Consider the following 16988-nt stretch of genomic DNA (forward strand, 5'->3'; position numbering starts at 1 on the left):
TGCTGTCCAAGGTGTGAGTGCACAGAAAACAGAAATTACTCAAAGTCAGAATTTTCCAACTTTAAAATGAATATAAATAGGAAAAAGATGACTTTAAATGTGTAAAATTCTCCTTCTGTGAACCTGTATTTCTTCCTTGGACCTGTATTTAAAGCAAACTCGTGTTTTGTCTCTAAAAACCTCACAATAAAAGGCTTTGCCACAAAACTGTAAATGTTTGCATGAATGGAAAATGTACCTTTGGATGTAGCTATTTAAAGACCCTGTTCTATTACTCACGAAAGTCCAAAGACCAGAAAGTACTGCACAGGGAGGTAGTGGGAGAGGGGCCAGAGGACAGGGAGAGGAGGGAGGGAGGGCGAGGGAGCAGAGGGAGGGATGAGAGCCCAGTCTTTTGGATTTCTCATTAATTCAGTGTGGCCCTCTCTTTCAGTTTTTTAAAGCCCGCCCACTAACCATTATCAGCCCAGGCCTTATATATGCAGCCTGTTGCTGTTGTTTGTGAGTACATCTTACAGAGGACCAGCTCAAACCCACAGCTGCCAAAATGAGAGAGTTCAAGAGCAAGGCTTTCTGGAGGGCAGTTCTGGCCGAACTGGTTGGGATGACCCTTTTTATTTTTCTCAGCATCGCCACAGCTATTGGGAACACAAAAAGCTCTAATCCAGACCAAGAGGTGAAGGTGTCACTCGCCTTTGGACTTGCCATTGCCACCCTGGCCCAAAGTTTAGGCCACATCAGTGGAGCCCACCTGAATCCTGCAGTCACCCTCGGGATGCTTGCCAGCTGCCAGATCAGTGTGTTCAAGGCTATCATGTACATTATTGCCCAGATGCTGGGCTCAGCCCTAGCCAGTGGCATTGTGTATGGAACACGGCCTGAAAACACTACTGTACTGGGGATCAACGCTGTAAGTATAAACTTTATCTTGAGTTTCAAACATTTCTGCATTAATAGCAAAAATAAAAGCAAGGCGATGCGATGATGCAACAGTGTGTATTTAAAGTACCTTCACAGTGAAAACTGAAACTTTTGAGAGGATGTAAGTGCTGAATTGGCACTGATTATGCGGTTCTTGGGACATTCTGTCAATACTTATTAATGAATAGTGATGACACATTATTATTAAAGTATGCCATGCTGCAACAGCTAAAAGAAATAGGAAATATATATAGTGTCCACCCACTTGTACTTTGGCAATCTGTTTTTGGAAATTGAGGTTTTGAATACCAGAATTCTTCACTTAAATTAATGAGCAGTTATTACTTAATGCTACACCAATCTGTAATTAGCACCCACAGCTCTCTCCTTAGTGAAAAACAACACTGGTAGGACCTGATATCACCCGGCCCCACCCCCCCACCTCGAGAAGCCGCACAGCTCCACTTAATGTGAACAACAATAACCACGTTTTCCACGAAAGAAATATGAACAAGCAATGTGGCACTTTGCAGCACTGCCAGATTGCTGTCAGGCTTCCTGGGCAATGCCAGCAGCTACTAAATAGGAAGTGGTTGTGCTAGGAAACAATCTATCTATCTGACAAAGTCTGACAAAGTGTTGTTTTGGATTCCTCCCTTAACTTTCACAGCTCAACGGTGTCACACCCAGCCAAGGCGTAGGCATAGAGCTTTTGGCGACCTTCCAGCTGGTGCTGTGTGTCATTGCGGTCACTGATAAAAGACGGCGTGATGTCACCGGCTCTGCACCCTTGGCCATTGGCCTCTCAGTCTGCCTGGGACACTTGGCAGCTGTAAGTTGCACTTTAACGCCATCGTCAGTCATATATAACTTGTAAAAAGGGAACCAGGAGCAGATATGGCAGGATTCTGCTCCTGCTGATGATATTCTCTCACGTTGCCTATTTGTTGTTGTTGATTGACTGCAGATCAGCTACACAGGCTGTGGCATCAACCCTGCTCGCTCCTTCGGCCCAGCTTTGATCATGAACAATTTTACAGACCACTGGGTAAGTCAGAGGGGGGGAATCACTTTACGCATACCTCACATTTTTTCTGCATGGATATTATATGTCAAGCTTAAATAATTCAATAATTCATCAGCAGACAGATGCCTCAATTAGTTGTGAATCTTCCTGCATGTCTTAATCAGTTACAACTTTCCTATTGTTTTGCATTTAGAGAGCTTGACTAAAGTAAGCCCTCTGACCATGACCGGAATCTGCGTTTCTCTTTGTCTTGTAATGATGCCAGACATTGATCGAAGCTCTCCCTTTGTAGGTGTACTGGGTGGGTCCAATGTGTGGCGGAGTGGCAGCAGCTCTTTTGTACGATTTCTTGCTTTCTCCCAAATTCGATGACTTCCCCGACCGCATGAAGGTGCTGGTCAGCGGGCCAGTGGGTGACTATGACGTCAACGGAGGCAACGATGCAACAACTGTGGAGATGACCTCAAAGTAGTGCTACGCAAACATGAAATGCTATTGTAAATATCTATACTCCTGTACAAAAGCATTAGAATTTAGTTTAGTATGTTAGTGTTTTTTTTCTCCTGTTTTAAGGTAACCAATGAGGATTGTGGTCAACGGGTCAGTTAGTGCTTCCTTCCTATTTTGCTCATGTTTTTGGCCAAGTACCAGTTTTTTATCCAAAGTGCAGCTCAGACAAGTTAACTCTAAAATTCCCAACAGAGTCGAGCATTAATGTTTGTTTTTTCAATATCAGTATTCAAGGTTGAGCCATTTTTGTATACATATTTCTATGAATCTTTATCACGTTTTATTTCTGATGGATAATGTATTGTGTGTGCACTTTTGAAACACCTCTCACTTTTTTAAGTAAAATAAAACACTGGATATTAAAAAAAGACTGTGTTCTTTATTCTAGTGTATGAATTTGATTTTTCTTATGGAGTCCGATGACCACAAATCTATCATGCATACAGGACCCCATATGAAAAAAGATGATGTCCTATTACTCTGCAATCCTCCTGCAGACACCGTGGAATCCAAAAGCTCTTTGCCAGGCACACCATGTGATTTCATTACAAATAAGTTCATTTTTGAAAATGGAATATGTAAGCAACACTTGAACTAAAATAATTGTGTTCTTAAAACCAGATTTCTCAGAATGATGCATTAGCTGATATTATTATTTAGTTGTGTAAATTTCTTCACAAATTTTTAAGCAATCTGACTAACCTTGTGGCAAAGAAAGGTTTAGTTTAGCATCCTGACTTTATTTAAAAACAAATAAGAGTAAAGTTGTCTGCAATTCACACATCATGAATGGTAAAACGTGAAATGTGAATAAAAAGGCCAAACAACATAAACAAAAAGAGGGGAAAAAAACATCCGAGTGAGAACCTCACATCATACCTCAAAGCTTTAATCTCATCTGATGGTATAAAATTTTAATTAAAGCTACAGTTTCCAGAAATCTGAAAAAGGCCAAACAAAAAAGAGAGAGAGAGAGAAAATTGACCTCCTGTGTTTCATCTCTTTTGCAACCCCCTCCCAAAAGTTAAGCACAAGGTGGACTGCTAAAAAATTATATAATGACTTAAAGTTAGGCACAGCCTCTGAATTCCTCTCTCCTGGATGGATGCCTGGTGCTGCAAACTAACTGAGACCACAGGTCTTCCTTCCGATGTGGACTTTGGCTAAAGTGGCTGATTTGTGAGCTAGGTGCACAGGAAGTCTTGTTCCAGGTCCCAGCTTGGAATCAAGAAAGAAAGAAAGATAGAATAGGACACTTTCTTTTCCTGTAATTTTACACGTTTATCTATTCATGCTAACAGATTTCTTTCATTTACTACAGCAATATTTCTTTAACGTTTAGAAAAACTGAGATGTAAAGTGGAAATTGCACATCTTTTTCTTTAAGATCAAAGCGGGCTGCATGTGGCCATGAAATGAGTTTGATATCCCTGCGTTTTAATGAAAGTCATGTGAAAGAACTGAATGTGATTTAGTGAAATACAGAGTTTGTGTTATTAAGTATTTGAAAGTTAGACTCTGATGAAGCTATGTAGCAGGGCAAAGTCCAACAATGGTAGGAAGCAGGAAGTGAGTGCAGATGCTGGAGGTGGCAGAGATGAAGGAGTTGGACAGTTGAGGAAGAGACGAGGAGGAAGTGGGTTGCACAAAATGTGGGTCTGCAAAGCAGAAAGGAAAGAGGCCAATTAGCTCGCAGAAGGTGGGCAAGAAAAGGATTGGGCCACAGTGATGACTACAAAACAGATTTGGTGAGAAACAAAAGTGATGTAAAGAATAGACTAGCAGCCCAAACACCCAAGCATGCAGACAGTGACGTACGAATACAGATTTTCCTTGTTCAACTTACACTTTCACTTAACATTTAGATAAAATTGTGAAGGGAAACACTTTCAAACATTTGACCAAAATGAGTCCAGTATGGAAAATCACCCAAAATTGTGACACTGAGTAAAACGGACACCCCTGTTTTCAGCTGTTGCTGATTACAGATGGAGGGGTTGTGCTTTCAGCAGGTGAAGCACTGGCAGGTTGCTATTGCATGTGACAGTTTTGATCCAGCAATCAAGGCTCCTTTTTACTGGCTGCAGCATATTGTTGAACTTTAGCACAGGAGGCTGGGATTCAGCTTCTGCTGTGTTCTCCACAAAGCGACAAAGTGGTCTCTGCGGTACAAATTTGGGAGTTGCTGCACAGGGTTTAACTTATCAAAGTGCATTTTGCCCCTGAGCTTTTCTCAACCTAAACCTGCAATATGGGACAATCACTGACTTTGAAAAAAAACAAAAGAAAAAACATTCAGTACGGTGAAGATGTATGTATTGATTGCCCTGCCCTTCATCAACCGAAATGATGGTGGTTGTTTTGTTGACCAGTGGATCTATAGTAACTCATTCATTGCATGACATGCTATATAATATGTAGAGATTCGTATACAGGTCACTGCTAAGAGGGTAAGACTTCTGAACCACTCACTAGACAAGAGAAAATCAATCTCTTAAAGTCCATTCCTGAAAATACAATTTTAAAAACAACCCAGAAACTAAAGCAAAACCTCTTCATCCAACTGCTTTGTGCATAAAGTCTATGTGTGTCTTACTTCAGTCGGATATATCGACGTACAAGGAATTTAAAATGTATAACCAGCATGAATCAGATCTATATTTGATAGCCAGATAAAAGGGTTTGGAGTTGTACTATTGATTAATCTTTCTTTGTTCTGTGCTTCGCTGCTGTCTCCTATAATAACAGATAACATCATTGTGGCTGGTGAGGGTGGTGATGGAAAGTATGTCATATGTAGATAAGACTATTTGCGATTAGGATCCTTATTTAGAGAAAACCACTCAGGCTCAGCGAGAGTCTTTTATGCACAGACGCTTCAATCTCATCGTCTGGACCTGCAGATGAATTAATCGAAAAACAGAAACATATATAATGACAATTTAATCTTTTTTTTAACTTACTGTTTGATGTAGTTGCACTTCTTCTCTATTCACCTTACTTTTATTTTGTTCTTTCACCCGTTTAAAGTAGCTGCGAGGAAAACCCTTTGAAGTTGTCAGTGCTGTTTTACTCTGCCTAACAGACCAGCATACATATTGATTATATACTTGACTTGCTTCCATTTCTGCTTGATTAAATCATCTCTGTCCATCCTATAATCTCTCGGTTAGCAGGCTGAGGCCTCCCTCTCATTACAAGCACCATAATAAATCCTCTCTGAGGTTCATTAGAGCGGCCACATCTTCATATGTGTTCATGTATATGGTATATGGTATATGGAAGACAACATTTGTGGAAGAAATGCTTGTGTCTTATTTACATCTGAGTGCCAGGGGGAGTGAGGGGAGGATGCTCACATGATTGGCTTTGGTGGGCTCTCCATAGCCAGAAACAACACCGGTCATCTCAAAGGCAGATTTCTCTCTGACCAGTCTACTGGCCTAAAACAAATTATATTCACTTTGTTGGATAAACCTGTTCAACTACCTGTTAATGCAAATGTTTAGCCAAAAAATCACAAGGCAGCACCTCACTGCAGTTAGGTGTGGGGAAGAAAGGTGATTTATGTGACTTTAAACAGGGTGTAGTTGTTTGTGCCAGGTGGACCGGTCTCAGTATTTCACAAACTGTTGTAAACGAGGATTTACAGAGGATGTCCCCAAAAAGAGACAATAGGCAGTTCACTGCAAGGAAATGTCTTGTTGACGTCAGAAGTCAGAAGCTAATAGCCAGAGCATTTCCAAATGCACAACATGTCAGGAGGAATGCTGACCCACATCCATCCATGTACATTAAAGGGACGGCTGTGGAGCGTGTGAGCAGCTTCAAGTTCCTGGGTGTCCACATCTCCGAGGATCTCATCTGGACAACCAACTGCTCCAAGCTGGTCAAGAAGGCTCACCAGCGCCTGTTCTTCCTGAGGACTCTGAGGAAGAACCACCTGTCCTCAGACATTCTGGTGAACTTCTATCGCTGCACCATCGAGAGCATCCTGACCAACCGTATAACAGTCTAATATGGGAACTCCTCTGCCTCGGACCGGAAGGCGTTGCAGAGGGTCGTGAAAACTGCCCAGCGCATCGCCGGAGCACCACTTCCTGCAATAAATGACATCTACAGGAAGCGGTGTCTGAAAAGGCCTGGGAAAATCATCAAAGACCCCAGTCACCCATCACATGGACTCTTCACCCTCCTGCCCTCTGGGAGGCGCTACAGGAGCCTCCGGACTAAGACCACCAGGTACCGAAACAGCTTCTTCCCCACAGCTCTCAGACTCCTGAACTCTGCCTCCTCACATCTGACCCACATTAAACTCATGGACTGAACATACCCACACCCACAACCACCTACACACACACAATGGACAAAAACAAACAAATGGACAACTGTACCCTCATACACACAATAATAACATGGACTGAACCACCACTCTCAACCACTAGCACTTTATATAGCCTCTGTAGAAATTATCCACATATTTCACTTAACTGCACTACTGTAAATGCTGTATAGACAATCATTCTGTACAATACGATAATTATAATTCTACAACTGTTTACAACTGTTTATAACTTGCATAGTTCATATTTCTGTATAATTCATATTTCATTTCTGTATAGCTTTTTATTTCATATTTCTGTATAGTTTTCATATTTATATCCTGTTCATAGCCTGTACATACTTACAGTTATAGCATATTCATACCATACCTTCATATCGTGTACATTGTAACATAGACCCATATTTTGTACCCTCATACCTATAACAGACCCATTTCTGTAATATATCTATATTATTGCTAATATATATTTTGTAATATATCTATATCATGGCTAAAGCACTTCTGGATAGATGCAAACTGCATTTCGTTGCCTTGTACTTGTGACATGTGCAATGACAATAAAGTTGAATTCTATTCTATTCTATTCTATTCTATTCTAATTCTAAACCTTGAATCAGATGGGCTACAGCACCAGAAGACCACACTACCACTTCTGTCAGCTAAGAGCAGGAAACTGAGGCTACTATTTGCATGGACCCACCAAAATTAGACAGCAAAACGTTAGAAAAACGTTTCCTGGACTGATAATTCTTGATTTCTGCTGTGATATTTGGCCGGTAGGTACAAAATTTGTTGTAAACAAAATGGAAGCATGGATCCATCCTGCTTTGTATTGATGGTTCGGGCTTTTGTGGGTGTAATGGTGTGAGGGAAATTCATTTTGGACCACACCACAGCCTACCTGAGTATTGCTGCAGACCATATCCATCCAAGATGGATGATCACAGCGTACACATCTTCTAATGGCTCCTCCCAGCAAGATATTGTGTCATGCCACAAAGCTCAAATCATCTCAAACTGGTTTCCTGAACATGACAGAGAGTTCACTGTACACATATGGCCTCCACAGTCACCAGATCTCAATCCAATTAATGGATTTTCAACTGACAAATCTGCAGCAACTACTTGATGCTAGCATGTCAACATGGACCAGGAATGTTTCCAGCACTTTTTTGAATCTATGCCACGATGAATAATGTAGGTCTGAAGACAAAAGGGGGCCCGACCCAGTACTAGCAATTTGTACCTAAAAGAGTGTCCAGTGCTACAGCTGTTTCAGAAACATTTCATGCCATTTGGCTGTAAGCACTGTCAGTTAATTTACAACTATTGTTGCATGATTTAAACTTGCAACTTTCACAAGAAAAATTATTATGTGTATGCAGAAAGTGCACAGAGAAACATTTTTAGGCTCTGATCTTGTTAGTCGTCACTCCCCAAAAGGAAACCTCCACTGCCTGTGGAGGATGTTGGGCTTACAGCACACTACAGAATCAAGGAGTACCTTTAAAGATACGCGTGTGCCAAAAGATAAAGACCTGATCTTTAAAGAAATAAAATATGGTCTGCAAGCACAGAGCTTAAAGGACAAGAAATGATAACCTCCTGTACCAACATTTCCATTTACTTCAGTTCATTACATCTTAAAATGCTATCACGTGTTATTCTCTTCTGTAGTAAATGCCATGTCATCCCAGTCATGCTAGCATCTTTCCTGGGTGAACATTCTTTATAGTCAGAACACAAGTTAATGCTATCTCAGGCAGATTTTTTTAAAGAAAAGAAAAAAGAAAACAACTTGATTTATAATGAAGTCAACATTAAAAACAGAAGAATCAATCAGAGTGATGTGCAAGTAAAAAAAAAACATTTGTTTGATGAAGAAAAATGCTGCCCAAGTAAAATGTGATTCTATGGAGGGCTTCTCATCCTTCTTTCAAAGATGAAGACAAGAAGCAGTGTGACCCTTTAACCTGCCAGCTCTTTCACACATAAAAGCTGAACAAGGGGCTGGTTTCCTTGTCATGAATTCAAAAGCTCCTATTTCCTTCACAGTGGCAAATGACAGATGTTAACTTCAAAGCACCGTGCCCCTGCTCAGAATAAAACAAGTAGACTGAAAGATGGGGAAACCATTTAGCATGGCAGTAGCACCTCCAGCCTATTTATTCTCTCCTTAGTGCTCCATCATCTTTTCTTGTATTTCTTTTAAAATTATCAGTCACTAGACATTTGAAAGAGTTTGTTTTGAATTTTTAATTATATTACTGTATTAATGCAGTAATGTATTTAAATGAAAATTTTAAAATGACTCAAACTTGGATAAAATTATAATCTCCAAGCTGCTCCTTGCTGCACGTGATATTTTTGTACTAATTGATACATTTTGCTTATTTAAACACTTTCTTTGCATTTCCATCAGATCCATTCAATTCCATTCAAAGTCCTATCTTTTGAGCTGCTGTTGTGGTTTGCCGTCTTAAATGAGAAACGTAGCATCTCCTTCAGTAACACTAGAAAAGCAATGAGCAGAGCAGGAGACCTGGAGGTCACGCTCACTGAGTGAAGCCCACATCTCTCAGCTGCTTCTAATTAGGCCTGATTTGTTAAAGGCACACACTTGATAAATGCCTGTGAATGTCACTCACAATTTCAGGTGGCTCACTGGTGGAGCAAAATTTGAGTTGCCAGATTCTGTAGCACGCAGATGCTCCTTGAAAGCTGTCTGTTATCACTGGACGTTATCTGAGTAGCCATGTCAGAGATTAAATCGTGGTCGTTTTGGAGGGCAGTTCTGGCGGAGTGCTTGGGAATGATCATCCTTATTTTCATCGGCCTCTCTGCTGCAGTAGGAGATCCAAATGATTTGAACCCTGACCGTGAGATCAAAGTGGCGTTTGCCTTCGGCCTGGCCATCGCCACGCTAGCCGAGTGCATAGGTCACATTAGCGGTGCACACCTGAATCCTGCCATCACCTTGGGCCTGGTGACCAGCTGTCGTATAAGTATTCTCAGAGCCCTCTTCTACATGTTGGCTCAGATGTTGGGGGCAGTGGTTGGCAGTGCCATTGTGTATGGTATCAGGGCAGAACATAATGATTCACTTGGTGTTAATGAGGTAAGGTGGAGTCCATGAGTTTCCAATTTTCCTAAATAATATTAGCCTTAATAAATGACATTTGCTACTTGGACTGAGTGGCATTCAAAGAATTGCCTTCAGCCTTGCTCGAGTGACAATTTTAACTCTTTGGGTCTTCAGCAGTGGCTGACTGTTTGTAGTCTTAATGTCACATTTTAACTGTTTGTAGCAGTCATGTGAAATGATGAGCTCTGCCATCAGACAACAGATGAGCGCTGTATACCTGAGCATCATGCTTAAAATAATGGGAGCACTGTAGGGTATAAAAATCCCCTAATCCCATTGGTATTATCATTTCTAGCTAAACGATATCAGCCCAGCTCAAGGTTTTGGCATAGAGTTCATGCTCACTCTGCAGCTGGTTCTGTGCTTGGTGGCACTCCATGACAAAAGACGTGAAATTGGCGGATTTACACCTCTGGCATATGGCTTCTCTGTAACGCTTGGACATCTTGCTGGGGTGAGTACATGAAAACATTCATTTATTTCCCATGTCATTAATTTGGCAGATGGTTTCTCCATCTTGCAGAAGCCAACACAATAGATTGGCTCAGAGTGAATTGGCTGTACATCAGCCTTCCATGTAATCAGCTGATGTACAGCCAGGCAAGCAAGTGGTGTTTTCCTCTATGGGTTGCAGATCTCCTACACGGGATGTGGGATCAATCCAGCTCGATCCTTTGGACCTGCAGTTATACAGAAGGCTTTCAATGATCACTGGGTATGTATTGGTGATGCACGAGCTGAAAATGCGACCTTTTTCTAAGTCACTGGGCTTACAAGTCATTCAGATTGTAACCGATGTGGTTTCTTTGGTTTTTCAGGTGTACTGGGCTGGACCGATGAGTGCTGGAGTGGTGGCAGCGCTTCTGTATAATTATGTGCTGGCACCCAGTGACGAGAGCTTCAAAGAAAAAACTAAAATCTTGCTCTGCCGGGCCCCGGAACAGGAATGTGAAACGGAGCCCCTGCTGGAGGATGTTGGAGATGTAGAATAATCAAAGGAGCCAGTCTGAAAACAAATTCTGCTATATCAAATAAAAAGAGAAAAGCTACACTTGTCTTTCTGGTGTTACATGAAATCTTGCACAGCACAACATCTTCCTGTTTTGTTATTTTCCCCCTCCCCTCTCCACAAACTATAAATAGTGATGCATATACATGTTTTAACAGATTCTTAAGGGGTAAAGATGACAGAAGTAAAGAGTTGGGCATTTTGGAGGGCTGTAGCTGCAGAGTTTGTTGGAATGTTACTGTTCATACTTATTGGCCTATCCTCTATTGTTGGAATAGGTCTGGGCAATGATAAAAATCAGATGATTGCTCAGGAAATAAAGGTCTCGTTGGCCTTTGCACTAGCCATTGCCACACTGGCTCAGAGTTTGGGGCACATCAGTGGAGCACACTTGAACCCTGCGGTCACTCTGGGCCTCCTGGTCAACTGCCAGATCAGTGCACTCAGATGTGTGTTCTACATCCTCGCTCAAATGCTTGGGGCAGTTGCAGCCAGCGCTGTTGTGAATGGATATAAGCCTGGAGAATCTCTTGGTGTTAATGCGGTAAGAGGTTGCACTTGTTTTGGTTTTCACACAACATAAACCAGCACATTCAGTCTAATCAAGCCCAACTCCAGTTGGACTAATGGGCAGTAAGATTTGTTGTCTTTTGCAGCTAAATGTCAGTGTAGGAGCAGGTTTTGCCATCGAATTCTTTGCCACCCTTCAGCTGGTTCTGTGTATCATAGCAGTGACTGACAAGCGAAGGACTGATGTTACAGGCTCTGCACCCCTGGCTATTGGGCTGTCGGTGGGACTTGGGCATTTAACAGCTGTAAGTGAATCGCAATCAAAATCTGTATGAATTTTTACATGAGCAGCAGTCAGCTGATTGCAATCCATCCTCCTGAAATCTGTCATCTTAGAAGGATCAGGCACACGTGCATTCATTTTATATAAAACTCTGCTCAGAGCAGAGCATTAAAGGGTATTATTTAATATTAAGTTGAGGGTGAATAAATCACTAAATAGCAACTGTTTGTTAAAGCATGCCTGAACCTTTTTGCACTATTTAAGCATCTTGATCATTTTTAAAGCAGCTGTGTTGCTGTAAATCAAATATCCTGTACAGTTAGCGTTGGTGGGTGTCTACAGTTTCTCTCAATTTACGATTCAAGATTTTCCCTACACTATGTTACACAATTCTCCAGAGTATTTCTATGTGCGTCAGGGTGGTGTGGCAGGGGTTCAGCAAATCACAGTTTCAAAGGCGGCTACACAAGTGTCACATTGAGTCGAACACAAGTCAGCAACATATGTCAACTTTAATAAAAGTCTGGCAATAACCGTTTTAAATAGTGTTTGCCTGGAAACATAACAGATGCAGATAAACAAGTCAGCGCCTTGGTTGCTGGTGCAAAAAGTAATTCAGTGAAGCCTCTTGGGCTGTTAACAGCTTTCAATATCTTTGTGATTTAATACACTGTTTAAAAAAAAAAGTTTATTGCGGTAAATCCGACACATCTAAAACTCATTTTCTGTAGAGCTACTGCATTTCTTATGCATTTTATAAAAAGATATATGCAAGATTAGCCCCTACCATCGTCTTTGTGTATGGATAAGATATTCCCATTCTAAATTATAACAAAAATTATTCCATCACATGAATGTATTTACTTATAAATGATATGCTTTGTTTTTACATTTACAGATAAGTTTCACTGGATGTGGCATCAACCCTGCTCGTTCCTTTGGGCCGGCTTTGATACTAGGCAAAATGAAAAACCACTGGGTAGCCGTTTATCAAAACGCCTTTTTTTCAAAAAAAAAAAAAAAAAAAAAAAAAGCAGTTCACCTTATCCATTTCATTTTGTCAAAGATAAAACTAATTTCTGCTTTCGTTCCAGGTGTACTGGCTGGCACCGATGTGTGGTGGCATAGCGGCATCTCTTATCTATGATTTCCTTCTGTATCCACAAACACGCAACTTTAGTAGTCGCATTGGCATCCTGGTTCACGGTCCACAAGAAGAATATGTGGAGATAAATGGAGAGGAAAACAATAGTCCGGGGCCAAGTCACTGGCCAAAACAGTGAACAATGCGAAATTTTAGCTTTTCTATCTGTCAGCATTTTTTTTTTTACTATACTTTAAAATGGCCATCAATTTCATTCTTATTTTGCAGTGTGTGTCTCCACAATTGCCTTTGTGTTCTATGTGTTGTTTGAACAATGACTCCTTTAATAAAGATGCTTTTTAGTCAAGTTTCTCTGTTTTCATATTCATACAGTTTGCTACTGGACAAAGTTCAAACTGAGGTCAGTGCATCCTCATTTGTTATATTTATTCACCAGAATAATGCAGTGTATGTTTACATCCCGCTGGCCTCGTCAGTGCTTCCTTTACAATGCATTCCAATCTGTATACATTATTTAGGTTTTTGGCAACAATCCCAAAATCATCTCGTTGCACCAGTGAAACAACACAAGGATGTGGATCAGTTAATTGCGCATACAAGCACGTTAAAATTCCTCGCAACGTGATTAGATAACATGTGGCCATAATGGAGATTTCCTGTTTTGCCTGTGTCATAAGAATGTCCTTTCTCCATCTGTGCCCGCGCCCCTCTCACCTCCCATTTTTTATGGCTCGTAGATATTTGATGGTCCCCACACCCCGGGCTAATCATTGAATAACCATCATATGACTTTAAACCCCACAGGTGAATGTTTCCCAACAGGAACCCCGTAATGTGGGGGCAGGGCAGTCAGCCAAGGTTGTATAAATATATGCGTGAATTATTGTAAGCTTAAACACCAGTCTGGATGACTGCTGCGTTTGGATGCGCATCCCCTCGTTTCTCGCTCCGTGTTGGATGATCATTAACAAAATGTCCCTGTCCCAAATAATTTTACAATGCCATGCAAAGCGGTAAAGCACTTGGCAGGTGAAAGCCATGATGGAAAATCACTACCATGATGATTACAAGACAACATGCTTAATGCAGCATAACGCATGATTTCAATAAACTCAAATGCTGGCGTCACAAGCGAAGGGGAAATAGCTACACAAGCTGCAGAGCCTGCAAAAGTAATTGTATTTCATTAGATTTAAATGCAAATAGCAGAACAATCAGATAAAAATATTTATCTGTATTCAGTATGTGGTCGATGGCCCTCCTCACTATAAAGAGTTAATACTATTCTTCTACATAATGTATACGAGAGCAACCACGTTCATTTTCGTGAAGCTTGTATCGTGCATCAGTGGAAAACTGCCTTGATGGGTTTGTCTCCTTTGTATGACATGATGGCACTTCTTCACATTTTTCTTTTTTATGGTAAAATCGCAGAGGCTAGTCACATGACCACAGCTAGTCAAAAATCTCATTCCTTTGTGTGCTTAACCTCGGGGGTCAGAGCATTGTGTTTAGCCTCTTGTTTTGAAGTTTGTCCCCAACAACACAGACAAAGCTCTTTTTGTTGCCCCTCAGGCATTTCTGACTGAAAGTGTTCTGCAAATTATTTGGCTCCCATGTTGCCCCGATTATTCCATAACTTGGCATTGGCGAGCATTCAGCAGACCTCTAATTATATTTATCTAGACAAAATAAACAACAGAGACAGAATGTCTGACCTGGTTTAAATTGATTTCAGTGTGCAAAATGAATATTCAGCCCAAAAGCACCCAGAGAAAACCATCATTTTATAAAATTCCTTCTAACAATTTCAATGTGATGCCCTTCACTTGCAATACGGACATGAAATAAGCACTTTGAGTGCTCAAGTAGAGTAGAAAAACACTATATAAGAACTGGTCCATTACTATTACCAATAAATGTAAAAGTGTTTATAGGTTATTAGTTTAGTCTGAGTGTGTCTTTTAAAGTAACTTTCACAAAGATCAGGCAACATTTAGAAACCAGTCAGTGCAAAATCCTACAAATTCAAGTGTTCACAAGCTTTCTTATTGTCACTAACTAACTAAGTGCTGGTCAGTTTGTAAAGCTTGTAGATTAGGTTGCCGGAATCTAATCTTCAAGCAAAGAATTTCATACCAGTGCTTTCTGCTTTTTTGGCAAACATTTAAAAAAATGCTGTGTCAGAAAGTGGGTGTTGCTGTGAGAGGGAGTGGAAAGGGGTTGCAGTTAGATATCTGGGGAACTGTGCACAGAAGCCTGTGTGAGAAACAAGGTGCCAATGAAAACTGCAGAGCAGCACACTTCTCACTTCCCCTTTTCATGACCAGTACGACCACGCAGTGATTAAAATGATCCCTCAGCTCTTTCTACATGACACTGCTGGCCTACATTTTCACAGCTTTTGAGTGTTTTTTTCCAAACATCAGCACAACAATCGTAGAACCAGTTAACGGACATCATAACAACAGGGTTTTGTCGAAGGGAGTGGCTGGTCCCGCATCTACAGAACTCCACAAGTTTAGAGTCTTTGGCATGTAAATAGGCATGTAAGACGAGAGATCAACACAGGACACAGTGTTCATGCAACTTGAAATGAAAGAAATGAAGGCAGAAGAAATGCACCAAACGCTCGCTGAATGCCAAAGGTGAAGGGGCTTGCTATAACTCTAAAACGGGGGCTATTAATATTGCCCACCCCTGCTCTATTATATCATCTTTTAATGCACAAACACATTACATTAGATACACATGCATTAACCGGATGCTTATTTTTCTTTATGATATATGTAAATACAGAATAAAATCTGTCTTGTATTTTACGCCACAAAGTAATACTTAAAGCAACTTCAATCTATGAATAAAACGATGACAGACTGGATCATTAATGATTGACATAACATAACAGCTCACTGTTCTGTGTGACCTTTTGAACAGTAGATCATATCAACGCATTCAAGCCCCGCAGCCCAGTAGTTGCAATGTCAATTGTATGGCCACAACACACGGAAATGTTCCTTCACAAAGACACACATGCACAAAACACATCAGCATGACTGCAGTGACCTCCGTTAGGTACTCATTAACACTGAATGCCAAACCTGAACACACTGGCCTGTCCCTGACCTGAACTCTAACTACGCAGGACGTCTACAATAGAATTTTAATTTCAGTACCACCTCTATACTTCAGGTATAGAAATTAGGGGAAAAAAACACTAAAGGGACTTTGACCAGGAGAGAGTGAATGTCAAACATATAGGCTAAGAGCACACACATATACACATGCACCTTATGGTCTGTGTATGCAAATGGAAACTGAGCTTTTAAAGGGTCCAATTTAGAAATTTAAATGGATTTACAAAGTTTAAAAACTTCATTGAAGTTTTTATTATTTTATTATTTTATTATTTTATTATTTTCATGCACATATAAAAGCATAAAGTCTAAAGTATAAAGCATGTTTGTTGTTCTTGACAAATTTATTTGAGTCATACAGAGAAAAATAATATTGTACTTTAGACCTCAAATCTCTTCATCTGATGGTTTTATGCATTTCTAGACCCACTGTGATCTGTAATGCACATGCAATAAGACATACTGTTGAATCTGAACTTATTTTATTGTTATCCAACCGCTTCAACATGTTTTCTAAATAGATGGTCTATTAAATCGGAACTTTTGCTTACTTGAATTAAAGGTGCGTTGTTATGCAATTGTTTTACTGCTCTGGCCCATTTGAGATCAAATTGCCTTATATGTGGTCCATTAACTAAACAGAGTTTGACACCCCCTGCTTTTAACTGCAACGTGGGACTAAATGGTATGAAACACTGCCGCCTTCTGGACTAACTTGGGTTAACCCACATGGCTACAATGAGGGCAATCATGCTGTTTAATCAATAAGGTGTGGTTTCCCAGACACGAATTAAGCTAAATACCAGAATAAAACATTATTTTAAACAAGATTAACATAAATTAGCTTTCTCATTACTGGTATGAGAAAGTCCTAGACTTAGCCTAGTCCACAGTGATATAAACTGATTTGTTAAAGTAAGATTCGGGACTAAATTAAAACTTAAATTGAAGCTCACAAGAGGTTTTTTTTTTCTCAGATTTGTGCTGTTTTTGTAA

At 40.4% G+C, this 16988-nt stretch overlaps 3 protein-coding genes across 3 annotated transcripts; all 3 read left to right on the forward strand.

Moving 5' to 3' along the window:
* Positions 1-489: 489 nt before the first annotated feature.
* LOC134616854 (aquaporin FA-CHIP-like) lies at positions 490-2826 on the forward strand. Its single transcript, XM_063461897.1, has 4 exons — positions 490-910; positions 1592-1753; positions 1889-1969; positions 2241-2826. The coding sequence occupies exons 1-4, from the start codon at positions 548-550 to the stop codon at positions 2418-2420; spliced, it is 786 nt and encodes a 261-aa protein (XP_063317967.1). The 5' UTR covers positions 490-547; the 3' UTR covers positions 2421-2826.
* Positions 2827-9558: 6732 nt separating this feature from the next.
* Positions 9559-10940, forward strand: LOC134616945 (aquaporin-1-like). The gene is made up of 4 exons (XM_063462061.1): positions 9559-9921; positions 10244-10402; positions 10583-10663; positions 10767-10940. The coding sequence occupies exons 1-4, from the start codon at positions 9559-9561 to the stop codon at positions 10938-10940; spliced, it is 777 nt and encodes a 258-aa protein (XP_063318131.1).
* A 192-nt stretch (positions 10941-11132) lies between these two features.
* Positions 11133-13093, forward strand: LOC134616286 (aquaporin-1-like). Its single transcript, XM_063461025.1, has 4 exons — positions 11133-11501; positions 11614-11772; positions 12649-12729; positions 12845-13093. Exons 1-4 carry the CDS (start codon positions 11133-11135, stop codon positions 13031-13033), a joined length of 798 nt encoding a protein of 265 aa, XP_063317095.1. The 3' UTR covers positions 13034-13093.
* The last annotated feature ends 3895 nt before the right edge of the window (positions 13094-16988 follow it).

This window comes from Pelmatolapia mariae, linkage group LG18, assembly GCF_036321145.2.
Source record: "Pelmatolapia mariae isolate MD_Pm_ZW linkage group LG18, Pm_UMD_F_2, whole genome shotgun sequence".
Taxonomy (NCBI): domain Eukaryota; kingdom Metazoa; phylum Chordata; class Actinopteri; order Cichliformes; family Cichlidae; genus Pelmatolapia; species Pelmatolapia mariae.